This window comes from Carassius auratus, chromosome 16, assembly GCF_003368295.1.
Source record: "Carassius auratus strain Wakin chromosome 16, ASM336829v1, whole genome shotgun sequence".
Lineage (NCBI taxonomy): Eukaryota > Metazoa > Chordata > Actinopteri > Cypriniformes > Cyprinidae > Carassius > Carassius auratus.
Genome location: NC_039258.1, coordinates 7,569,099 through 7,596,925, shown reverse-complemented (window position 1 = coordinate 7,596,925; position 27,827 = coordinate 7,569,099). Strand labels below are relative to the sequence as shown.

The window sequence follows — 27,827 nt, the reverse complement described above, 5'->3', positions numbered from 1 at the left end:
AATTTTACGAGCATTTTTCTCTCAATTCTTTTATTAGCAGCAAGAAAACTGATACCCTGTCCAAACAGAAGAACATCTTATTTTTACCTGCAACACCTTATATAGGTGATCAGATGTTCAGAACCTAGAGTCATTTACCTAGCTTACAAATAATGTTACGACAGGAATGCCTTCTTGGAAAGACTGTATGATACTCAAGGCGATTCACTCTTATTGCTATAAATTGGAATAACTGCAACACGGAATATGGCAGGTCTAGTAATAGGAGTGACGGAATCGAAATAAGAGTTGTTAGTCATTTTGCACTGCAGCTATTGTTAGACACTCCGCTTCCCACAGAAACCAGACCTGAGAGTCGTGCTTAGGACTACGCATATGCATTGGCATTGATCAACCAGAAATGTTTTGATCAACCAGTCAACCAGTTTTTGAGATTTCAGATTTTCCCCATTCGATAAGATCTTACATGCCAGGATATACATTACAAATATAGCCACCATGTGAACTGAATTTTGTTCCAACAGGCTTTGGTACTAGCTACCAACAATACACCAAAAACAGCTGTCAGTGTGAACAGAAATCTACAATTTACACGGAACTTTCAGTGTGCAAAAAGTAAAATTTCTGAATGTTAAAGAGCAAATCATTCTGTTTTATGCATAACGTGATTAGCAATTAATAAAACATTGTGCTTGGCAAGAGTTTATATATAGGTAACACTTTTGTCTAGCCCCCTGAGATGCTGATATGGTAGAATGAAAAGAGATTGAAAAAGAGAGACCATCTTACATGCAGTGGGATCTATAGGGAGTTTGCTGCCATTGCTTCACTTAAACCCATTAACATCTTACCACGGCTCTCCAGAATCCAGGGTTGAGGGGGGAGCAGCCGTACATGGAAGGTCAGGAAGAGTTAGCCTCAGGTGGGCCACAGCTGGAGGGTGAGTGGGCAAAGCTAATGGACCTGAATGGAGGTGGAACGGGTGATGGGAAGTGGATAAGGAAGATAGTGGGGGTGAGGAGAGGCCTGAGGTGGGCTGTGCTTACCTGGACACACAACAGTGTTATTGCAGGGTCTTTGTTCTCGCAGCGGCCCGCTGCACTGCGTGCTGTATGGCACCGAGACGCATAAGCGTGTGCGGCTCTGCCAGCCTTCACCACACGTGGTCGAACACACGCTCCACGCAGACCACTCCCCACCCGACGGAGGATCCACTGAGAGGGACGGGGGGAAGTGGGGATGGGATGGGGTAGGGTAGGGAGCAGAGTAAAGGGTAGGAAAAGCGCCAAAACTAATTAGCATGCAGGATTAACTTTATTTAACAGGGGAAGACCGTTTTGTTGCTGACTCCATAGCCTCAGCATTTACCTATAATAGAAGTTCATGTTTTTATTTTTGGGATATGTAAGTCAGCCATCTCTATGAGGATTTCACAAGGCTACCCAGTAGATCAGACTTTAAAGGTACTCTCTGAAGAACTGGGAAGCCAAGGAATCTGCAATCTCGAAGGAATTGGAACAAATTAAATGTCCAATAGGAAGCACGTGGTTGTCTTGACAGTCCAATAGATAATGTGGGCTGACATGGCTGTCCAATAGAAAGAGTTAGGCTATCTTTACCATCAAGTGGAACGAAATGAAGAATCAAGAATGTCCAATAAAATGATATTTAATGTCAAAATGAAAAGTGATAAGGAGGGAAGGATTTCACCTCATTCTGACAACATTAGGGGCAATAAATGTTTTAGGTTTCATACTAAAACCTTGCATAAGCATATTTAATAATATGCATATACATTAGTGTTTTATTTAATCTCTGAAACCATTAGTACGCATATTGTTTTTTGTACCATTTAGTTAAGCAATTTGCATAAAATTGTGTACATATTAATGCTGCTTCCGAAGTAACATAGAAAAACTGTTTTTTTTTTTTTTTTTTCATTTTCATGTAGAAGTTAAATATGAAGCCCCGACGTCTATTTATGGATTCACTGTGATTTTTGATTTATAACACATTGTAATGGAATAGTGGAAATTTGTATTTATTTTGAAGTGACAGGCTCATATCGGTGTAACTGTAAAAATGAAAGACAAATTCATGCAGTGCTCACAGAGAAAAGACAAAATACTAGGGATCACATCATATTACTCCAATATTTTATACTGAAGCATGCAAATCATACATCACCACCCCCAAGCAAGGTGTGCCTTGTCTTTGTTTCATAATAAGAGGTTACGACCCTTTCAAAATGCTTTTAACTTCCTTGTAAGCAATGGTGTCCATGATTCATGGGTATCTTGATGTTCCTCCATGAACCATGCCATAACACACATGACAAAGACAAACAAAACATACATCACACTGACAGGCATAAAAAAACAAGGCCATAGCCACATACGCATCCAGTCTACTCCCCTGTATGTGGACTAGTGAGTGAAACGGTTGCAAGTATGTGTATGTGTGTGACCCCAAGCTGCAGAGGAGGCTGATGCCACCTGTCTTCTTACCTGTTTGGGAAGACTGCTGTCCGCTGCGGGTCTTATCAGAGTCCTCTCGTTTACGGCTGTCCACCGAGCGCAGGGATTGGCTACGAGTGCCAAGTCGGCCTCTGCCTGCAGGATGGGGTGGGGTTAGAAACTACAGTCGAGTTCTGATTGGCCAGTGCTGTGCGACCTGAACATCTAGACCAGCATCAGCCATGCTTGGGATTTTGTGTGAAGTTTAAGGTTACATAGCTGAGAAGAAGTGAACCTGTGTTTGGTTTGATACTACTCTCCATGCGAACGCGAGACTCTGTGAGAATTTGGACACTTCTAGGCTTGCCTGACCTCGTAACGTGTGCTTTGAACACCAAAAAAACGGCAGGAAGTATGCAGAAAGAGGACACGATGGAGCGAGCAGTGGATGGCGGATGAAAAATAAGCAGACCATGCGGAACGGAGACACAGACAGTCGAGGTGAAAACATCTGCAGCCGATGGCCTTGACCATGGAGTGGGTTATTTACTCATGGCCTCCATCCAAACTGAGTGAAGTTCTACTCACTACAGTCACATTCAAACTGACTCGGTCAGTGACGCCCTTACCAAGCATGGCCTCTTGCATTCCTTTGTATTTCACTGGACTTAAACCCTTGCCTTTAGAGGAATACTGCCTGTAGCCTATGGGTCCAATGAAAAGCACACAAAAACGCTCATTCTATCATCAGTCTGGCATTTTATTATCGTTATTGCTCTAGCATTTTATTATCATTATTCCTCTATCATTGTGTCACACAGGAAGAACATATTTTTTTACAGTGAAATGTGAAGAAATTAAAAAATGAGACGTCAGATACTGACAGAGAGAGAAAGCTAGAGAAGAAGTGGATGTGTGAACGATCACGTGCAACGTGCATGAGCCTAGAACGCTACTTACCAATGCACGGCTGAGAGTTGCAGGGACGACCTTCTTCTAGAACACCCTCACACAGGTATGCCTCCTCAGGTGGTGATTGACAGGTGCGTGTGCGCGTCTGGACTCCACCTCCACATTCACTGCTGCACTCCGCCCAGTTGCCCCATCCACTCCAGCCACCTGTATTAAACCCATACACAGACACAAGCACAGTCCATGTGAGCATAATTCCCAAGAAAAAGCCATTTATTAATAATTTTTTGTGACACAAATTAAATTTCCATCCCTGCTAAGCAATAATGTTCTGATTTCGTAATCCATTATGATGGCACTAAGATGTAGAAATGGACCCATAAATACCAGTAGGATATGAGTCCCTGTGTTCTGCTCCCTCATGAATGTTTAATAGCAGACATTGCTGCCTGTCTGATCCCGGAGGCCCCGACAAATATGTATTAATCTGCATGAATAGAACATGAAGCTGGACCATGTCCAGCTGCAGACATTTTTAATTACTCACAAATCAATTGTACAGGGGAGGGTATGTAATTCTACACTCAGTGCCGCTCTACACGGAAAATGAGAACTGAAATGAAAGTGAGAAAGAATCAGAGACGGTCTATATTTAAAATGTGCATCAAAATATTTTACATGAAGATGGTGTATGCAGACAATGTAAAGATCCGATTAATGTAGCTAATATTATTTATAATAAAATAAGAAATTTCAACAAACCACTTAAAATAGAAAAAAAGATAGATTTTATTTTTTTATGAAATGCTTAAAATAGTTAAAACAAATTTCAAAAAGGGGAATCAAGCTAAAAAAAACAGTAAAAAAAAATCTAGTTAAAAAAATAAAGTGCTAGAAAAATCTAGTTAAAAGAAGCATCAAGTGTTGGTTCATATATTTTTTTTAAATGCATTTTCAAAAATGGATCAAACCAACATCAATTGCATCATTATTTATTATTTATTTATTTATTATTATTATTATTATTATTATTATTATTATTATTATTATTATTATTATTATTATTATTATTATTATTATTATTATTATTAATTTCTAACTATAAAAATGTTAAGTGGTCTATGTATCACCAAAAATAAAATATTTCCTTGAACTGTATCAGTTTTTTAGAAGGTGTCTAGTAATTGCTAGCAAATTTCACAAATATTTATATTAAAAAAATTACAAGTAACACATTGAATTGAACATGACATTTTCAAGTAAATTGTACTCCATAAAATGTTTATTTTATTTACTATGAAAAACTCTCTTACAGTGTATAACTTAGTATACATGTACTTTTAGACAAAAGTAGATGACACACACACACAATTTAATTTAAACACCAAACAATTTTAATTCAGAAATTGAAAGTGTAATAATAATATGTATGAATTATATATTTAACGTATTTCTGAATACTTCAATAAACCCAGAAAAAAAATAACATAAGTGTCATGCCATTGACCCTAATATTAACTGAACCCTTACATTCAAAGCGTTCCTCATGCAAAGCACAAGTTAATAGTTACGCCACATAAAGGCCAGATATAAAAAACAATTTATGCCTTTTCTGCAGCACTGATACAAATCTGTTGGCAAGCAAGTGCTGAAAAGCAAAATCAATATCTATTTGTTTGAGCAGGATGAGCGATTAATGGCAAATTGTTTACTTGGGGTGCTGAGATTGGCTTTGCCGCATGTTGCGCGAGACACGTTCACCTGATAAAACATAACGGATTCTAGTCTTCAATGCCTCGGCTTTGAATATACAATCAAATGTCCTCCTTGCACAGCAAGAGACAATCGCATGCAAAATGAACCGGGACGGCTCTCAGCGCGCTGCCCTGATTAATCCCATCCACCAATCACGCTTCAAGTCAGATGGCTCAATCAACCAATCGCATGTGGCATAAACAGCACGCAAAGCCAATCCCTGCTCCACGGGGGACCATAAGTGGTAAAAATCAGTCTTAAATAAGCTTCTCAGCTTCTGTGTTGAATAACTTCAACCTTATTTAAAACAAATGCAAGTGATGAACAGTGAGATGAGTAGGGTGAGAATATTCGTAAAGCAAACAATCTTTAGAAAAGTGAATGAGAATAATAAAAAAGTCCTGACAGGAAAAAAAAGAATACTCCATTTGGAGATAAGACTTTCTCTCTCTGTGAAAAACGATGGTAGAGAATGACCTTTTTTTTGGCTCAATAATCACGGGCTGAAGGAGAAAAGGGGAGGCAGAATAATATAGTGTTTTCTTTCTCTGTCCCCAAGGACATTTTATTATGCTTTCAATAATTTAGTGTGCTTCTCTTGTACAGTGGTTGCTCCCTTACATCCAGACTCTTTGCAGCAGACGCTATATCATCTTTAAACTCTCATATTCGTCCTCTGCTCGGATGTTTCTTTCTATTCATCAGCCCTTCCTCTATCATTCTGTCTTTTCGCCCGTTTTTCAGATTGCAGCTGCAGCACGCACCTGCTTTCCAAAGGATGAGTGTGTGGATATACATCATTCTGCCCATTAGCAAATATCATCTTGGCTTACGAAAAACCTCAAAGTGACCTTCACTTCTCCCTCAGTGGTGAGCAGAAGGTCTAATAACGGCTCAAGTGACAGTGATCTGAATTCATCAATACATGATCTCACCATGATATCACCTGCCACAGCCCATTGCGTATCTCCTACGAAACCAAGGTCAGTCAGTTCGTCTAAATTACACCCTACATTCGACTTTATGCATTGTTTTTCTGGTTGCTTAACGTGCATTAAAACACAGACCGTGGGTCAGTGATGGAAAGTGAAACATGGGAAGTGCTGACACCCAGAGGATGTTACAGGTCATTGGCATCCATTTCGGCAACAAAAGACAATAAAAAATAAAATAAAAAACAATATTGTTATTATTATTTTTTTGATCTCTTTTAGGGCTTTTAGGTCTGATCTCTTTTTAAAAAAGTTAAAGTTTTTATTAATGTAGGAATGAAATTGATTTCTGGAAGAGTTTGAACAAAAAGAAATGAGCCATCCATCATCTCGCACCTTTTTCTCTCTGTCCGTCTCTATCTGTCCCTCTGCTGGCTGCAGCTCACAGGTCTAATCCACTCTTCTGTGTGTGTGCGTTTCTGCTGTCAGTATCCCGCCTAGAATAAATATTAGAACAGCTGTGCTTACACATCTCATTGATTAACCTCACTCCAGGGGCAGGAAACAACCTCGGCTTGCACCCTTGCCGCTTCTCATAATCTTTCCCGTCTTGCGCCGCAGTGCTCAAAATGGCCCACGCAAACCAACTCTCAATTAAATGACCACACATTTCCAACCCATGAATTTTAACATGGTTTCTGTCAATATGTGGGGGATTATATTGACCAAAAGCTCCTAATAATTGCACAATTTTCCTTTGAGATTTTAGTTGACTTAAAACTATGGAATAATGTTATTCTATCATATTTTGACAGTTTTATCGGACACATTCAGGCAGCAGGTGGTGTTCAGTATTTGCCTCTTAATTAAGCGTTTTGATGTGTATTTAATTAACTGTATCTAGAGATGGTATTTAATGCAGATACAGTATGACCATAAAATGAAATAAAGGCAGCAATTGAGATTGACATCAAGACATAAACACTTTTTATTTACTAATAAAATAAATGTTATTTATATTAAAATATTATAAGCTCCAGCATCGCCGCAAGATAAGTGGTTTTCAATAATTAATAAAAAATGAAGGAACAATATTTTTAACATTATACATACGCATACGTTTTTATGATAGGATACATAAGTGTATCCTGCTATTTTTTTTTTCTTTTTTTTTTTTAAATCAGTGAGCTAATGAGAGTGTTATTCATGGTATCAGAGACAATAATAAAAAAATGATAAGGAATAATTAATAATTGACTTTTTATTAATTTATTAATGATTGACTTCAAATGAATAGTAGTGGTTAAAGCTAGTAAAATAGCTATAAGTGCAAATAAATAAACAATAAAGCAACAAAAACCAATAAAATTAGGAAGAAACGGTTAAAATAAACAAAGAGAGGTCTTTTCATTCATTTTACAATGTCTATTTACGTTTCATAAATTTCAGTGACGGAAATTGTTACAAAAAAATCTGTATGTTTCCCCATACACTCATTCTCAAAACTGTTCACTAACAAAAAAGGCAGGCGGAAGTTGACGACACTAATAATTCAGAGTCATATGTCATTATATGTCTACACAATTATGAATGTTTTTATTTTCTAATAGTATAAATGTATAATATTCACAAAAACAGCTGTCAACTGTCTATCACCAAGGGTTGTTGGAAGATTAAGACTTGTTTTGTGTCAGTTCCTAACACAATTAGACATTTTGTTCTGTTGATCACTACTTCTGTTCTGTCTTTCAATGGTCACACAATGACAAAACCAGTTACTTCTTATTAGTTCATACGCTACAAGATTACGGCCTGTGTCATATGGGGAGCTCAGAGTCTGCACTGTTTACCGATGAGCAAGTAGATAAACAGATCAAAAATACGACAGAGATATGAATTAGGGTTTGGTTGAATGTTCTTTGGTTGCAGGTGTGGGTCAGAGAAGTCGACGTTTCAATTCTGAAGATGGATGCCTCTCCTCAGCAGGAACAAAAGGGGAAAAATCTAGCTCGAATCAAAAACACCTTCACTAAAAGGATCAGATGGGCCTCCCACTTTTCACAGGCCCACAGATGAGTGAAAAAATAACAGGCTTTTTTTATTTTCCTCTTGCACATCAATCTTCAGCAGAGAAACATCTGCTCATAAGACCAAAAGGACGTGGGGGCACATGTGAACACACACACAAAAACATACAATAGACCACGCCATATTGCCCTGACTTCCATGCACTTTCAGCTCCCCGATCAGTGAATGCCAAAAATCATTCTTCTCAAACATTGTGGCCAAACTAACCAGAACAGCATCAAACTCTCCAAAACTCTAAGACCTTCACAAAGAACTAAGTTCATCTAATTTTAAACGCTAAGAAGCAAGAAAGCACCCTGTCTAGTACTAAATAAGCTGCATATGCAATTGTAATTTTGTTAGTGAGAGGACATACATTTACAATGTATTGAGGGTGATTAAATACTTATAATGAATAACAGCATAATCATTACAGCAGTCAATTGTGAGAAATTGTTTTACTTAAAAATGTTATGAGTGATTCACTGTGAATTTCAGTGGGTACATCTAGTAAACAAGCTCTATTATTGCAGCATGCTAGTTTAATTTAATTCTCCAAACTGGCAGCTGTCCATTATTAAAAACACAGGCAGACTTTTAACGATGATACTATTCATAGCCAGATGTTATGGTATGTGAAATGCAAAGTTTATTATTTAATCTCAAATAAAAAAAATATAGGCCATTATGGTATATGGCATTTAAGGTGGCAATCTAAAATCATAAAAGGCTTTTGACAAAATTATTATGAATACCACTACACTGAATGACAAAACTAAATCAGAGCTGTCTACTTTGTAATTGCCCATTGCAATGTGCCTTTGGTTGATGAATGCCGCTTTTCTATTTTTGACATGAGGACTAAATTAAAACAATTTTATAAACATCATAAATGGCTTGCCATGAATTAATTTTTTTATATATTGAACTTTTGACCATTACACTAAATCTAGCTCATTACCGGTCTGTGGCCGTACAAACTGAAATCATCTTTTAGTTCTCTGTGCATTTATAAATGCAAATAGTGTTTTATTATTATAATTATTATAAACAGCCCATAAAAGTCATTTTATACCAATTAATTTACATAAGTAAAAGAATATAAATAAAAACGAACATCAGAATTACTTTTGGATGCTCCACATGTTTAATAACAGGTGCTGAATTAGTCTAAACTAGCCATTTTTCCTTTTTTTTTTACTGCAACAGCGGTTATACTTTAATATCAGGTTGAGGAAGAACGAGAGAGAGTGAGAGAGTAAGACTGAAAGAGAGAATATGCATTAGCATATGCATTATATGGTTAGTAAACTTGATTAAAACAGCCTTCGGATTGGGAATTGACAGTGTTCATACTGTCTCAGTGTTCCTATGGAAACCTCTTTGGTGGCACATGTATGTCGCAGAGCCTTAGGTGCATTAGACATTCCTACATGCCCATCTGTGGTTACTCTCAAAAGTATGAGGCTTTATTGTACAAATAACCCCTAATCCCCCTAATCAAACCTTTCATCGCTGCTCTCTCAATATCTCCTGCTCGCTTTCACTGGGTCGATCTCAGCATGTTAGAAGAGATTTTCTATCTTTTATAGATTCTATTTAGTATGGACTGTGGGTTAGATGTGCCTCCAGAGATGTGAGAGGGGGTAATCATACTGATAGGTTGGGGAGCTCTTTACAGCACTGTTGTCTTTCACTCTCCATTACAGACACACACATACACCCACGCACAAAGACAACAGGTCTATCGGCAGGAGAATGTGTTCACTAATAAGCAGCTCCCTAGGACTTTTTAAAGCTCATCCAGGGCCAGACACAAATCATTGTTTGCTTAAGACTAAAAGACAGTCCATCTGAAAACCAGCGATGATGGTTGTGGATGAATGGCACAATAATGGGCCTCAGGATCTACTCATGGTACCTCTGTGCACCACCGCCACCACGGGCCACTCGATCCACAACGTTGACATCAGCAAACTGGTAACCCACACAACTCCATACACACTGTCTGCCATCTGCCCAGTACAGTGAAAACCGGCATTCATCAGTGAAGAGAACACCTCTCCAAAGTGCCAGACGCCATCGAATGTGTTCGCACTCAAGTCGGTTACGACGACGAACTGCAGTCAGCTCGAGCCCACGATGACGAGCATGCAGATGAGATTCCATGAGACGGTTTCTGACAGTTTGTACAGAAAGTATTTGGTTATGCAAACCGATTGTTGCAGCAGCTGTCTGGGTGGCTGGTCTCAGACGATCTTGGAGGTGAAGATGCTGGATGTCGAGGTCCTGGGCTGGTGTGGTTACACGTGGTCTGCGGTTGTGAGGCCGGTTTGATGTACTGACAAATTCTCTAAAACGTCTTTAGAGACAGCTTATGGTAGAGAAATTAACATTTAAATCACAGGCAACAGCTCTGGTGGACATTCCTGCAGTCAGCATGCCAATTGCACGCTCCTTCAAAACTTCTGCGACATCTGTGGCATTGTGCTGTGTGATAAAACTGCCCATTTTAGAGTGGCCTTTTGTTGTAGCCAGCCTAAGGCACACCTGTGCAATAATCCTGCTGTCTAATCAGCATCTTGAAATGCCACACCTGTGAGGTGGATGGATTATCTCGGCAGAGGAGAAATGCTCACTAACACAGATTTAGACAGATTTGTGAACAATATTTGAGAGAAACAGGCTTTTTGTGTACAGCTCTTGAAAACTAGGGCAAAAATCACGTTTAGTTTAGAATTTTGTTCAGTGTGTGTGTGTGTGTGTGTGTGTGTGTGTATATATATATATATATATATATTAGTGCTGTCAATCGATTAAAAAAAATTAACTAATTAATTGCACAATTTTTTAAAATTAATCGCGATTAATCGCGATTAATCGCGATTAATCGCGATTAATCGCAATTAAAAGACTGAAACTTTTTGGATATGTAAATGTAAAATGTAAATAATTAATGTAAACTCAAGACAAAGAAACTATTTAAATTCAAAATATGATTGTTTATAGGAATTTTTGTTTAACTTGTAACACAGATATACTCATGTAAACAACATACCTGCAATAAACCATCAATATCCTCCAAATTAACTGTTGGCTTGAAAGCCATATTTATTACAGAAATAAAAACACAGGCATGTTAGTACCATTTGAATTTCAAAACAATCAATGCCAATAAAAAACAAAAATGATTTCCATGTTGAATTCTAAGTGGACTGCAAAAAAATTCCAAAGTATAGTCATTGCCAGTGCTTTAAGTGGGCCTGTAAGCACCGGTTTGGTACTTAGTACAGCCACTTCCAAATATAGCTCTTGAGCGTACCGCCACCTCTCCGTGCGCCCAGAACGTGCTTGTAGCGTACCGGTACGCTCATTTGGACATCTGTTTTAATAGAGGTTTTAATCTTTTACCTGCACTGCCGATTTTCAGAGCGGCCTTCACAATGCAAGCGTCCTAATTCATCCCACCCAGAGCAGAAACTACATTACCCATTCACCCTTAAGTTATACAAGTGAATAGCGCATGTGTCGCTTTTCCCACTGTTAAGTGTCAACAACTCAACGTGGCCGGAGAAGGTGTGTGAAACTCGTTGTGAGTTATACTAAAGCAAAATCTTGAGTATTTATTGTCTGACAAACATTAAAAACTGTCTGCGGAGGTTGAGTCGTCCTGCAGCCCCCGCTGGCTACTCATTGGCTGCAGCATCTTTTTTCTAAGTTCTGAAAAGATACCGTAGACGGCAAGGCACAAATTTAGATATTAATTTATCTAATTAATCTATAGCCTATGCACAAAGACAATATGATCTTTTTGTCCCCTTTTTGTTTTAAAGCTTGATGAAGAGTGAGAGCGCAAGTTGCTGCAGCTGTGAGGAGGACAGTGATGCACGCTCACAGGAGTGATTGACAGTTCGCGGCACTGTGTACAAAAAATACTCCGCTACATAATTATTTCGTTATTTTCGTTTAAGCTTATTAACGTTAGCGTTACAGAAAAGTCTGATTTACGCACTGTTACAGTCATTGTTTTTTTGTTTTTTTTTAAACAATGACATTTGAGTTCATGATTTTAATGTTGCTGTTTCTTGTGGCAGACTAAATGAAGAGTAATGTTTCTTGTGGCAGACTGAAGAGTAATCCGGCAGAGTTTTATACTGAAACTTTCCGTCTAAAAGTCCTTCCTTGGTCTTATCCATATTTCTTTGCACGTTGAACACACATAGGCCAAAACTGAAAAAAAAAAAAAACTGCAACCGCGTTAATTGCGTTATTTTTTTATTAACGCGTTAAATATTTCAAATTAATCGAATGCGTTAACGCGCTAATTTTGACAGCACTAATATATATATATATATATATATATATATATATATATACACACACACACACACATATATATATATATATATATATATATATATATATATATATATATATATATATATAATATAAGGTTTAATAAATACTACATTTTGTATAAAGAAAAAGGGGTAATTTACTCATCCTCAAAATATTCCAGACCCTTTGCTTTCGTTGTTTCTTCGAACAGAAATGTATAATTTCTGAAGTCTGTGTTGGATGGAACTCAAAAAATTAATCAATCCGGAACAAGTAAATCAATTAAAAGATTATACTTAAAAGAACGACTCATTCACAAATTGGAAATCTTATCTCATAAGCACGCCAAAGGTTTCAGGCTGTCTAATAGTTTACATTTTGCACGCGAGTCATTTAAACTTCATTTCAATTTAAACGTCATTTAAATGTCATGATACTTCTCCATAATTTTTAATGTTTGAAAACCTCGTCCCTATTCAGTGTAGTTGTGTGATTCATTCATTTTCCAAATTTTTTTTTTCATTAAAAAAAATGTCATTATTGTTTTCTTTGATAATTACAAATTTTCTCCAAATTTCTATTACAACAATGTGCTTGGACATTTTACTTTTTAAATTTCCATTATTCTTAATGCTGATTCTCATTATTGTAATACAGCATTTTTTACTGCCACAAAACACCTCGCTGGCGGTTTAAGTTACAAATCGAGATGATAAAACTGAAACAAGTAAACAATAAAAAACTGATATTCTATTGTACAACAATGTACACCCTCTTGCTACAAACACCCTCAAAAATCCCTCATTGAAAGTGTGCATGAAATAGCGATGAACCCCTAAAGCAAGACAAATGTCTGTAAAATGTAGCCCCCCCCCACCATCATCTGTGTATGTTTACAATGGACTAGTACAGTCTCAAGGCTAACATATGTTCCTAAAACACATATACAAACCCTAATGCACACCCAACCCGGGGCATTTATTATTATCAAGTATAGAGGCAGTAAAACTGCTTAATTAAAACATTAATATTTTATGAGCTCTGGAGAGCCATGGAGAGGCCATGAGCTAGCACTGGCAGCAGTAGGAGAAGGAGAGCTAGAGAGAGAAAAAGATACAGACACAGACCATCCGTCCAGCAGAGATAAGCGCTGTGCTCATCTTTCCCAGAGCAGTGGGAGCAATTTTATAAGCCGTACACTAAAAAACGTGTGTGCCTCTGGTGGCCAAACATACTCATAACACACCCACCCACACACAGAGTGAAAGAGTGCCGCCCGCACAATCATTTTCAGCCATCCACAATGAATCGGCTCACTGGCGTGAGGGACTGTATGTGTGTGAGAAACAGAAAAGAGACACGACTACAACAAAACGGTGATAAGTTAAATCTTATTATTGCGCATAAAGATGAAGAACTGAGGACTATAGGGGCAGTCAATTTAAATTCCTTTGTTTAGCAACATCACAGCCAAGCTATTATCAGCTCTTCTCTCAATTCATAGCACCTCGCTGAGAAATAAAAAGTATGTGCTTTCATCTAGTTTAACCAAAGCTCTCTGAGACACATTGTTCCGAATAACGAAAAAGTGCAAGTCATAAGGACAATATTTTCCACTGTCATCACCTCACACCTGAAATTCTGTCCCCTGCTTTTTCTCACTCAACTCCCCTTCCATTCTGTCTCTCAAATCCAGCCCGTAATCTGTCACTGCTCTGAGCTGCGAGAGATGAATCGAATCATCTCCCATGATGCCTAGCCTCTGAGCAATGGGTCACATTCACACAATAGATACGCCTTTAGCATTTTAAGATGGAATGCACACTCTCTCCCTCATGTGTCCCTCTATTTAACTCTAAAGTTTCTCTTTTAGGAATCAGAGGGGGGTTGGCTATTTCCACCTACGGGGGATGTGGGAGTAGGCACATCTCTAAATTGGCTGCACATAAAATGGACAGCGTGCAATTACGACTGAGCTAGGGATATCCACTGAGCGATAGGTCTTGTAGAGAAGCATTGTAATGATGCACAGCCTGTCTTTCAAAAGTCATCTTTCATTTGCCTTTCTGCTCTGGCTCCATCCAATGGGCCATGGACATTCCTGGCTCGCCTCCCAAGTTTACGATCAATTCATGAGATGTTTTCTCTTTATCACGCCCTCCGTACATCTATTCTAGCTGCCTTGCTTGTCTTAGGGGCCATACACATATAAGTTTTTTCTGTATATGCATACCTTATTATGTGTGTGTTTGACTTTTGTGATGCATTGGCATTAAGGATGGGTCACTGGCTGCTGAACATTTTATATTAATTGACTGTGTTCAGTTTTTATGCCTTGCAAACTTAAACGGTTAGTTTTATTTCTGTATTCTACACTGTCTAAAATGTAAACAGTGCTGATTTATGAGCAACATATCATATGCAGTAGCTGGTTAACATAGAGGATGTATTGTTGAATTTGCAAACATAATTTTTGATCTTGGAAGAATAATTTACAACGTTTTGTTGAAAACTAGAAACCAATCAGTAATGCTTTCAATTGGATGCCATACTTTTCAAAAGTATGATTTATGAAAGTATGGAGTTACATTATAACTGTATAATTTTTAAAACCTAATTTAATGATAAATATAAAAAGTATTTCTAGAAAATACATGCACTAATATTCAAAAGCTTTGGGCCCATAAGGTTTATTTAATTTTTTTTTCTTTACAGTAAGAAAATGTATTTTTTCTTTCATTTATTTATTTATTTAATTTTCTTATGCTCATCTAGGCTGCATTCCCTTCATGAAGAACACAGTAAAAAAATAGTAATATTGTTAAATATTGTTACAGTTTAAATATAAGTCTTTTCTAATAAAATGTATTTTAAAATGCCATTTATTTGTGTGATGGCAAAACTGAATTTTCATTAGCCATTCATTAGCCATTCATTACTTCAGGCTTCAGTGTCACATGATTCTTTAGAAATCTGTTGGGAGGCCAGTGAAAATGTTGAAATGTGAAAATGTGAAAAAAAACCACTTGTAGATTGTTGTTGTTCTCTCGTTGGTCTGATTGCTTCTATTGTTCTTTTTTTGTAAGTTGCTTTGGATAAAAGTATCTGCTAAATGATTAAATGTAAATGTAAAATAACATCAATTTTAGCTCTTTTTGGAGGCAAGAACATATTCTGCCCCTTATCACTTGGTTCAACTGTAAAACAAACTAACATATTATTTTAACAGATAGCTTTGGACACTGTGTGTTGTGGAGATCCATCACCCCTTTGTGTTTTTTAACAAGCAGAAAAAAGTAATACATAAAAGAAAAGAAGGAATAGAAAGTCCACAGAAAGGTCACACGTTGCAATGGGTGAGTGATCTTCCAGTCCAATGGCTGTAGCCTCTCCTAGGGGTTGAGTTTCACATCATAGCTCTGAGCTCAGTAACCGGCCCCATTCCCTTCCTAATAATCAATCTCCAAGTGCATCACCACCGCTATCCCGTGCCACTCCCAGAGCATGTCTGCCCACATTAACTCTCCCATGGGCCGATCCAATATCCCTATCTGAACTCTCACAGGATCGCACATGGCGCCAAGATGTCAAGGTCACCCAGCTAGGACACATCAGCTGAAACCTAAAACCTTGCAGCTTTTTTTTTCTCTCTTTACCTCCATCAGTTCTCTCTGAACTCTTTTTTTCTTCAGCCTCCATTGTTCTGTTGCTTTGCTACTAAATAAGACAAGCTACCAAACCCACAGTGGGAACAGTGAACAACATTTTTTAATTCTATAACCATTGTACCATGCTGCGTTAATTAGACAAAAAGTGTTAGCTTACCGCTAGTGTCCGTGTCAACTGTTCCTTCTTTCACAACGGGGATGCAGTTATCCAAGTAGACTCCGTCCCGGTAGCATCCACTGGTTTCTTTGTCGAGTGGGGACTGGTCCCAACACTGGCATGGTGTCTGCATGATGCCACAGGGCCGGTTGGAGGTACTGTAGGTCAGGCAGTCCTCCAACCATTGGCACAGCATTTGACAGGCTGCCATGCTGGGGTTACGCTTCCCAACCACAAGAAACTCCACCTTAAATTCCCCATCGCCATTCCTGGACCCGTAAACTGCTCTGGGCAGCCCTTTCCGGATCTGCAGGAATTGTTTTCCTGCTTCCAGGAAAGCAACATGGGTAGAGGCATCACACAGCTTCACCACCTCGTCAAAGCTCTCCATCCCGAGAAAGGTTCGTGTCGTCTCCAAGAAGGAGTCAAACTGAAAGGTCCGGTGCTGTCGAGGAATGCAATCTCTGGTTGGTTTTGTCACCTTGATGAATATAGTGTAGCGTCTTGGGTCCGGGTTCTGCAGGGTCCAGGAGCAGGGCATACTGGGAAATACCGAGGACGAGAAGAAGAATCCAAAGAAGCGGCTCTGGACCAGTGTGGAGCAGGTGTCAGACTCCGGACCAGAGGGGGCAGCGTTGAGCATGTCCAGCCTCAGCAATTGAAGAAGAGGGAAAAGCAGGACCAACGATGAGCAATTCCGTACGAATTTTGATATCATGGCTGTAAATGGCAGAACGGTGTGCAGAAAAGTGCGAGGCTGAAGGTTTCTCTTACTGGGAACCTCTTCTTCTTAATGTAGGATCAACAGCCTCGTTTTGTTGACAAGATGATATTCTCAGATGTTTGCAGAACCCTCTGAACTGACAGCTCAGGATGAGAGGGAACTCTGGCTCATTGATCCAGTTTGCAGTCCATGATGCCAGACGCCCTCAGAGAGATCTGTAGGATTAGAGAAGACAGAAAAAAGAAAGCATAAGCCAGATGGAAAAACAACAGCAATTTACCATTGACCAGATAAGAGTGAACATGATAACTTCAAAAGTGTCTAGACACCGACATGACTGACTTTGGTACTTAGAAATTACCACGCTGGGCTATATCGATCCAGAAGTGTCGCACCTGTGCTTCACATTCAAAAAGAACTCTTGTGAACCAGACAGTCACTTTCTGCTAAAACGTCACCCTCAATCTTGTATTTCATCAGTGAGCTCAATAATTTGTCCAATTATGGGGCAATCAATTACAAAAATATGAACACCTGCTGTCATTCATTATTTCCAGTGCATTTGCCTCATGCCAAAATGATCAATAGCCCCAGTCCTCTGCGAATCATTAGGCTAAAAGCGGCTGGATCATCTCTCAGACGGGCCTGATTGTCATTCTTTTCCCTGACAATTCAGTCGCTCATGCAGTTTTACAGCACTTAAAGATAAGAAATATGTGAGGTCACATGCAAGAGCAGTAGACAGACATCTTGGAGACTATTCTGATGTAATCGCAAAATTTCCATGTGCCATTAGTCATTTTACAAAGTGAGCACCCCGGCACCAGGCTCACCCTGAGAGCCAGAAACCATACAAGAACATACCATGCAGATTTTATTCTAGGTTAATCATCCTTATCTAAAGGCATTAGCTTTTTTCCTCATATTCGGCGTGCTAAGAAATGAGACAAACCCAGACAGGGGTAAAAAAGTGCACTGAGTCATATAGATTCTAAACACTGTTGGATGAAGAAAAATTGGCCACTTCATTCACATGAAGTGATGTGATATTTATAATAATCATTACAACTTTAATATGTGTAATGAATCTGTTCAGCAACTCCTTTCTCCCGGTATTGTTAATAAATACAGCAGTCGCTATTGGCGTACAGCAGGGTATTGTTAGAGATTAGGAGTTTCTACAAAGATGCTGGATAATGCTGTTATGAATGTGTGTGGGTGAGATCGATGTGTGTGTCTATGAGAGAGTGCATTCTTTAGAAAAATAATGAAACCAATAGGTGTGTGTGTGTGTGAGTGTGTGTATTTCAACCACATTACTGAATGCAGTTTTGTGAATGTGCAGGTATGATTTTGTGAGTCAGTGTCATACTTTGTCTTTAGATGACAATGTCATTAAAGTAAATTTTTGTTATGCTTTATTAATTATTTTTTTGTCCATTTTACATTAACTGAAATGGCATATCATTTCAGTCAACTGAAATAATTTTGAGTGAGCTAAAATACCCGTTAGCAAATCAGTTCATTTAGCTGTGTTCAGTTCTCACAGCTCAAGCAGGACGAGCACAACTATGACTGGATTATTTGAATTAATTCTTAATATTTTTCTTCTCGTAAAACTTCCTTCATGCATTGTTCCTGTCTTGAATCAATGTTTCCTATAGAACATTGCTTTTATGTTGTTAAAACATACTTATAAACTTATAAAAACCCAGTAATTATTAATATTCGTTCAAATCTCTCAAACCTGTTTCATAAACATTTTACATCACTTAAGTGATGTTAATTTCCTGTTCATTAAGTGAGTCAGATTCAGTAGTCATCCTGGGGTGTATTTTCAAAAAACATTGTTAGCTAACTATGGTCGTAAGTTCCATTGAACTCTGTTGGTAACAACAAAACCTATGTAATGTTATTCAATAAAACATCTGTCAGACTGATTCAAGCTGGTCAATCTATAAAACAGTGTTTCATATATATATATATATATATATATATATATATATATATATATATATATATATATATATATATATATATATATTTTAGACTACATGAGAACTCAACACAAAGATATTTTTTCCTTCACATTACTTTACATTGCACATTATTTTGACTGCATGTATACAGCAGTGGCAAAGTGATGCAGAAGACAAATATTTTGATGAGTAATTTCTTATATAAGTTCAAAAATAAGATTAACTAAAGCAACAAAACTGACCCAAATCTTAACCTCTCTCTCTACAGACTCAATCCTGGAGTCCTATTGGCACAGCCTGGGGAGAAAAGCAGACCAGAATACATGGATTCGGCTGACTGCACAGGTGGTTTAGTTTTTCTCTTCTTTTTTTCATTCTTTTTTTTTACTTTCAGATAATATAAAAAAAGCTCCAACTGATCTCAGCATGACCTCAAACTTTGCCTTGCACACATGCATACACACACACACACACACACACACACACACACACACACAATGGCACATATCTGCTTGGTCCCAGATAACTCTGTTCAGGATGCTCAGAGGATAAGTCTTTAAGTGAAAAGGTTGGTGTTTTTCAAACAGAATAAACAGTGCTTTTCATGCCAGTGGTATCCAGAATGAAGCTTGAGGATGTAATCATCTAATCCATGTCTTAACTTAGCCTTGAAGTTAACCGGGACATTCTCAAGGCTGAACCTCAAGAAACACCTCGACTGATGCAGGGATGATTGCTCATCCATTCTATTCTGCCCCAAGAAATTTAGCTATCCCAGCATGCACTGGATGGGGGTTTTGAGTGTTTCACAGTGGTCAGCTCATTACAGACATGTCTAGTGTATTGATCAGCATCAGTGACACTGAAAACTGCTATTCGGTTAATTAAGCCCTTGCTTTTATGCACTATGTCACTCTGGAAGAAAAGAATAGGTAAAAAATTGATGAAATACATTTTGGATGAAAAATAATGCTCTAGGCTAGCGACAGGTAACAGGTAACAGGTAACATTTAAACAGATAAATGTGACTACTTCAGATTTAAAGGGATAGTTTAATATAATATAATTAAAGTCAACGATTTCCAAAACAACACTGGATGCCATTGACTTTCAATGAAGTAACAACAGAATTTCTCTTCTAAATATCATCTAAAATAAATGAATAAATAATTAAATATATATATATATATATATATATATATATATATATATATATATATATATATATATATATATATATATATATATATATATATATATATATATATATATATATATATATATATATATATATATATATTAGATCTTTTGAGTGAAAAGCATTTCTTAATCTGTCACTCTCACATGTGCGTGTCAAGTGTGTCTCGATCAGTTCCGTGATGTCAAGGCATTATGGAAACACTGACTGTTTCTCCATACTGTTTGCAGCCTCGGACTCTGAATATGCTGGAAAAATTGTTCAAGCAGATAGGGCTCACATACACTGGCTTCTTAGAGAAGAAAAACAGAGAAGGAAAAGAGAGACAAGTATTTTCTCATAGCAGGATTATATCATGATTACAGGGGCCATGATGGGGCCTGCTTTTCACATTCATTAGACAGAAAAGAAGCCATTGAGCGTAATCATGATATCACAAACCTCTCGGAAGATGAAGACCACCTTTGTTCAATTAAGCTTTTACCTTGCTACTTGTCGTTTCATTATCTTTTTTTTTCTTCTTCACTGTCTGTCAGGGACAGCATGCAATCATAGTATTACCCTGGAAATGGTGCCTAAAGTATTCCTGGTAGTTTGTGTAAAATCATTGGTTGGGGAGAAAAAGACACAGGACTTAGAGGACAAGAGGATGTGAAAGAGAGCGACGGATGAAGAGAAAGATAGAGAGAAGGAGAAGGGAGAGAAGACAGGCTGTCATTTCTCATGCGTGCTCTCGTTCATCTGCGTCTCTTTCCACGCTCCGCCCCTTATTTATTTTGTCTTCCTCTCAAATTAAAGAGCTACAATGACACCCCAGCGAACAAGGTTATTTGAGCAAACAGAAGGCAAGCACTGCTGCCTCTTTCAAGACCAACCTCATTCTCCTCTGTTTGCGCTCCAGTGTCTTTGACAACAAGCGCTAGGCCTCACGCGGTCGTGGAATTAAAGAGATAATTATCTGTCTCTGTTGATGAATGTGTTTACCGTGCTAAATGCCAGGCCTTCTTTCATCAACTTATAAACCGTTGCTTTTCCTATCAGACAAAGTACAGGATGCGGAGGGATCTTGCATCAGAAACCAGTTAATGTCGGATGGAGGTGCTTTTTGACTCCTCCTACAGTGATAGTTCACCCAAAAATTATTATTTACCCTCCTCATGTCGTTCCAAACCTGTATGACTTTCTGTCTTCTGCAAAACATTAAAGAAGATATTTTGAAGAACGTTGTGGTTCTAGCAATATTGGACCCCATCGACTTTCACTGTGTAAAATAAAATAAAATAAAATAAAATAAAATGTTTCACACACACACACGTTTGTTTTTTGTGAAAAGTGGGGACATCCCATAGGCGTAATGGTTTTTATACTGTACAAACTGTATATTTTATCGCCCTTCACCAACCCTACACCTAACCCTAACCCTCACAGGAAACTTTGTGCATTTTTACTTTCACAAAAAACTCATTCTGTATGATTTATAAGCGTTTTGAAAAATTCGGACATGGGTTATGTCCTCATAAGTCACCCTATCCTTGTAATACCTGTGTCATACCCATGTCATTATACAGAGTTGTGTCCTGATATGTCACAAAAACAAGAGCACACACACACACACACGCACACAGTCATACAGATTTGGAATACGCTTTGAGGGTGAATAAATTATAACATAATTCTGTAATAATAAAACAGACATCTAAAATCAAACAAATTTGTATTTTCATTAAAACATATGCTGTTCTTCACCAACTTTAGAAGCACATTTTAAGTTGTATGGACTATTCTTGAAGCTTGGCTTTGTAAATCATGTCTTCGTTGTGTGGAAAAGAGCCGCTTATTCTGCAAAATGTCCCTTTTTTGTTCTATGCAAGAAAACAGAATCATACGTTGGAATAGACTTTTGTGTGAACTATCGCTTTAATTTCAGCGTTCAGTGCTTCCTGGGTTAACCTTAAGCTAGGTAAACAGATCCGAGGTAGCAGTATTCCTGCTGTTAAAAGAGGTGGGAGCAGACTTATCTCTGCTGTCTCGGGCTTTCTGTGAGCTATAGGATCAGAGCTTGCCAGGGAGATTTACTGAATGAAGCTAAAATAGTCTTTAAATCTAAAATTAGGAGAGTGGATATTGAAAGAGATCTTCACACCCTTAAAAATACACTATTCTTTTTTCTGGGAAATGTTTTGCATGCTATTGTCATTAATATAGCATTTTACAGCTCTTGCGTGGCAGTATTGTATTTAAATTTATTGTACTTTTCACATGTAAGTTGTGTATGAGATCACAATTATTGATCTCATACACAAAATCCATTTATCTCAGATTTTTATGGAAGGTATGTCTAATTCATAATCTAAACCAATGGGTCAGGATCGGGCTAGATAACATTATTGTTTGGACAAAATTTTTCTCTGAGACAGTATCTGCTTATATATCCTAAAGGATGCAAAATACTACTTTATGAATGCATACAAGTATATAAAAGTTATTAATAGCTTTTGAATTCCTTCTTTTGATTATTTTATTTAATAATGGCTCTTAATGGCTAAAATATTATTCAAAGCATTTAATTTTCCCAGATTCTTGCCTTTGACACAGTTTGTATCACTGCCAACAGCCAGTCATTGTTGTCATGACATCATTTCCTGTGGCTCCGGAGTGATTAGTCATGGCATTTATGGCTCATACGTTTGGCTCAAAAGCTTCTGTGGTTTCAAGATTTTTCTAGTGATTTCAAATGTTGTACTTCTAAGAGGTCCTGTGCCAGATGAACCACTGAGATGATCGAGAATGCTAAAAGACCACTTCTCCAGGTGTTTATGAACCTAATTGACCTAAACCAAACCTATTGTTTCCTCAGATTGACATAAATCTCTCAGAGTTTGATCAGAGGTTGAAATCATGGTTTAAAGATACAAAGAGGAGGAGATGGACAAACTGGTAGGGGATGGAGAGAGTGTTAGAAGGACAAATGTTGAGGGGGAAGAGAGAAAACTGAACATCTGTTTGTGTGATGATCTAACAGGTTGCGTCTGCATGCTCTCTTTCCCCTGGCATTCCTGCTCCGGCACTGTTTGTTTTCTCTGTCATCTCTGCCACAGACTAGCTCTTACCTGACGCTAATTTCAATTAGGCGCCTAACTGTCTAAAGAAATGAATAAAGCTGAAGAGCCACATCAGAGACAACAGTGCAACAGACTGAAGGAGACAGATAAAATCTAAACAAATGGACATGTCCAAGTCTGGGAAGCTGACATCAAATATTTAGTATTTCTCTTAAACCAAGTACACAATGTGCGATTTTAAATGTCCTTCATAATTGTTGCCATTCAAATTGTATGATATGAACCCCATGGGTTCTTGTATAAAAGCAAAGGCTGACATGAGTTTTTTTTTTTTTTTTTTTCAGACAGTACAATATATCTTGGGATGATTTTAAGGTATAAATAAAAACTTCTGAACCAACTCAAACCACACATCATGCCAACAGACCTCCTGATTAACTTCCATTAAAAACATGGAATGTGTTAAACCAAATTGTATCATTTTTTTATTTTTATTTTGTATTATTTACGTTCAAAAGTAAGTCTATTGCCTAAAGTGCAGTATTAGTCATTTGCATTTCTTCAATTGTGTAAAGTATGATTTTACGGAGCGCCGCTTTTGACATGCAAGAAAAAATAAATCGTGCGCACGATTTACTAATTTGTTCCCTCGATGTACTAAAACATGCACACGATCACTATTTTATTCCCTTTATTTTCTAAATCGTCTGCACAATTTACTAATTCGTTCTCTTGTTTATAAATCATGTACACGATTTAGCAAATCGAGGGGACAAATTAGTAAATCGTGTGGACAATTTATAAATCGAGGGAATGAAATAGTAAATCGTGCGCGCGATTTAGCCTACTCTTTTCCTGCATGCCATGTGCGGGGCTCTGTACAATTTAGACCAAAGGATATACATAAATTTTTATTTTTATGCTCGACTGTTAACTTTATCTGTATGCACCAAGGGTCTTAGAGTAATGCGCTTTCAATTCTCTGTATGTATGTGCAGTACATGTAGAAGAATTGACAAAAAAAAAAACAGACTTGACTTGACTATATTATGGAGATGTTCTGGGCTTATATTATGCTAATTGCTATAACTGTTGACTTCCTTATATAGAATAATCCAGATTCATCAAAACAAAAATGAGGATAAGAACAAACTGAACTGTGTGTTGTAAATCTGGTGTGTTTTTGCATTAGAATAATTTGTGTGTGCAAATGTTGCATTGAATGAAACCTAGTGTCTCTAATGAATCTATTTTAAGCTTTCTTCATTTCTGGCTTACATGCACAGATTTGATGCCTCAGCCCCTTCATTACCTTCCCCGATTGATTATATATGTGAACCAACAGTTCATTAAAGAAATAATTTCTCCTCTTATCCAGCTTCCACATCTGGGTGCATTTTGTCCATCCGTCCAGAAGATACCCAGTGGCACATGAAAGAAAGCAATTATCTCCTCCCGTACACAACACCCAAGCAGGGGCTTGGAAAGGATATGCCAGTGAATACTACCCTAATTGGGTTTTATGGAGGCAGAATTTACAACATCTGTAACTCGGATTATAGTTGTGCCAAACAAAGAAATTTACAAAAGTGGCTTTACAAACACATTTATGGGCTGTTAATGATAAACACATTCATTGTGGCGGTAGTTCGTCACAAATATTTACGATCAGGGGCTCAGTTAGCTTAAAAGGGGTCCTTTATTTCCAGAAGCAGTGTGACAAAATGAATCAAGCGTGGCTGGGACAAACACTGGCCTCTGTGTGTGTGTGTGTGTGTGTGTGTGTGTGTGTGTGTGTGAGTGAGTGAGTGCATTTCAGTGTGCAGAGAGTGTTTGGGAGAGTTCAGGAGATGAAATGGCTAATCGCTCATAATTCACACATCTCACAGTGGGGCTGTTGCAGATGGCGTCGAGACTGTCCTCTTTTCCCTCCATCAGAATCAATCCCACAGATAATGAGTGCTTTGTGCCTGAACATAATCAGATACATATGAAAGGGAATTGTAGTGAGTATCAAATCCAATCAAGCCATATCACGTCCACTGCAAATGAGCCAGACAGCATATTTGGGCTTTAAGAGCAGGGATAAAGGATTCGTACCCGGAGGCCTTATGCTGTCAGACTGAACTCACTTTTGCAGGAGCCAAATTTCACAACGGTAAGATTTCATCATCTTCTTTCACGTTTCTTTATCTATCCATCTGTATGTTTCTGTCTGTCATTCTATCCATCCATCCATCCATCCATCCATCTATTTATCCTTCATCCATACATTGATCTCTGTCTAAAGGTCCATCCATCCATCCATCCTTCCTTCCTTCCTTCCTTCCTTCCTTTTTGGTTTCTTTAAATTGTCTTGGTTTTCTTTTCTTTTTTAAATTAATTTCCTTCCTTTCTTTCATTTTCTTTTTTTTTCATTGTATATAATTACTTCTGCTTGACATATCTCCTTCCATTCCTAATTTTTTCCTTCCTTCCTCTACGGCAGACTATTACTCAATAGCTCATGCGACAATGTTTAGACTCAGAGGAGGACCGCAAGGGCTGAGGTTGTCATTTGGGAAAGAGCCCCAAAAGATGTGCTCTAGCTAATTAAAAATTAAAAGCATCACTCGGTCAGTATCATTGTACATAGCTCCGATAGCATATAAGATACGCAAGACTGAGGTCTTGACCTCAGCAGCTGAGAAACTAAATGACCTCATATTATCCTCCGGGTGACATTGAGGCCAAACATTGCATGCTTTTTCTTATACACACACAGGCATAGTATGGCTCTCATCAGCTCCATAACAGAACTAACAATCCCACTCTGTTAGCTTGAGACAGTTCTCATCCAATGACTATAGGGGACATCTGCGGCGGGAGACAAAAGGGGGTGTCAGTTTCCTAAGGACAACCATAACTAGGAGTGTTGCATCATGGTTCTATGACACACACTAAAAAGATATGTGAACAGTTTTTGTGTCTTAGATGGATGACTGTTTTATATTACTGTATTATATTGACTGTATTATTGTATGACTGTATTATATTATATTATATTATATTATATTATGATTTCCTTCAAAAAAAAATTCAACAAATGAGAACAAATAGGAATGCATGTTTTAAGATTGAATTTACTGCCATCTACGGTCAAGGAGGAACATTAAAAGTGGAGGTTCAGTGAATCACTGTATTGAGATTAAAATATTTATTTATTTTTCCACATTTCAGTAACTAGAATAAAGTCAAAATTTCCATTTCCTATTCCATCTAGGAAACATGTAAGATTTCTGAAATTATAGCCTATTTGTTATATATTTAATTTGATTTAGATGCTCATATTTTCAAGATGCATTCATTTAAATGCTTAGATGTAGCATAGATCTGTTCAGTAAATTGGTTAAATGGATTAAAACTATTAAATTTTTACAGTTAATGTAGCCTACAAACAAAGTTCAGAAATGGCTAGCTGTGGACAAAGCTATGTTTAATTAGTTAATATATATATATATATATATATATATATATATATATATATATATATATATATAAATGTATTGATGATAAATAAACCTTTTTTTAAACACTTTCAGTTTTTTTTAATACAGAAATCGTACCTGTTTAATTTAAGTATGACTGACAAATATGCATCACATTTATGTTAGAATGTGTAATCCAAATTATAAATGCATTTCAAATAAATTTTAAAAAATGTAGATTTTTGAGTGTAATAAGGAATATTGAGTCTTTTACTCACCTTGACTTGACCTCATACTCAACCACACCTGTGATCCATTCCATTCTTTGTCTCTCTCTTTCTCTCTGTCTCTATAGCCTACTGACCTCACGGCTGCTCTAGGGAAACAAGCGCACGAGTGTGTTTGTAGATACGTGGGACTGAGGGTGCTCTGGGGGTACAATGCCCATCCAGTGATAGCGAGCTGTGGCAGACCTCGAGAGAGAGAGAGAGAGAGAGAGAGAGAGAGAGAGAGAGAGAGAGAGAGAGAGAGAGAGAGAGAGAGAGAGAGAGAGAGAGAGAGAGAGAGAGAGTTTGGGTGTAGGAGTGTGTGTGTGCGTGAGACAGAGTGTGGGAGCTGAAGGGACCCATTGAGCCGGGGACCCTCGCCTCTGCCTTCATTAACATGCAGATGGGAACAGCTGTCGACACTTTGCCATGACGGCTGAAATATTTACGACTCGCTGTTTACTGAAAGACTCTCGGACTGACTAGCCCACGAGTCCGTCCCTCGCTGTTTCTCTTTGTCTTCAAGTTATCTGTGCAGATAACTGAGCTTCTCTCCGCGCATCCGTTCCGAGCCTGATGCTTTCATTTGGTTTGAAAATGGAGCGTTTGAGTGACAGCTTTTAATCCAGCCCCCTCTCTAATGATATTTGCTTCTTTTCCAGTACATCTCAGCTATCAAAATGTCACAGGCAGATTTACTCAAGGCCGGCCCACCAAACAAAGCTTATTTCACCTCACCACTTGAGAGAGAGAGAGGAAATCCATATCTACTACAAATCAATGGCAGGAAATTTACAAGCTTTACCTACAGGCCAATGGCAGCTAACATCTTACTACTCAGGCATG

The 27,827-nt window shown here is 37.8% G+C and overlaps 1 protein-coding gene across 12 annotated transcripts in view; it reads right to left on the bottom strand.

Annotated features, from left to right (window-relative positions):
• The window catches only part of adgrb1a (adhesion G protein-coupled receptor B1a), an 85,456-nt gene that overhangs the window by 45,332 nt on the left and 12,297 nt on the right, over positions 1-27,827 (bottom strand). For 6 of the 12 annotated variants that reach the window (XM_026283718.1, XM_026283717.1, XM_026283713.1 and 3 more), the window contains exons 2-6: positions 16,286-17,224; positions 3,417-3,575; positions 3,086-3,160; positions 2,508-2,612; positions 1,047-1,214 (exon numbers count right to left, since the gene is read on the bottom strand). In XM_026283718.1, coding sequence (XP_026139503.1) covers positions 1,047-1,214; positions 2,508-2,612; positions 3,086-3,160; positions 3,417-3,575; positions 16,286-17,003 — 1,225 coding nt within the window. In that variant the 5' untranslated portion in view covers positions 17,004-17,224. Of the gene's footprint in view, positions 1-1,046; positions 1,215-2,507; positions 2,613-3,085; positions 3,161-3,416; positions 3,576-16,285; positions 17,225-26,993; positions 27,106-27,827 lie in introns of those variants that run through there. The other 6 variants (XM_026283719.1, XM_026283720.1, XM_026283724.1 and 3 more) reach the window with 4 other exon arrangements.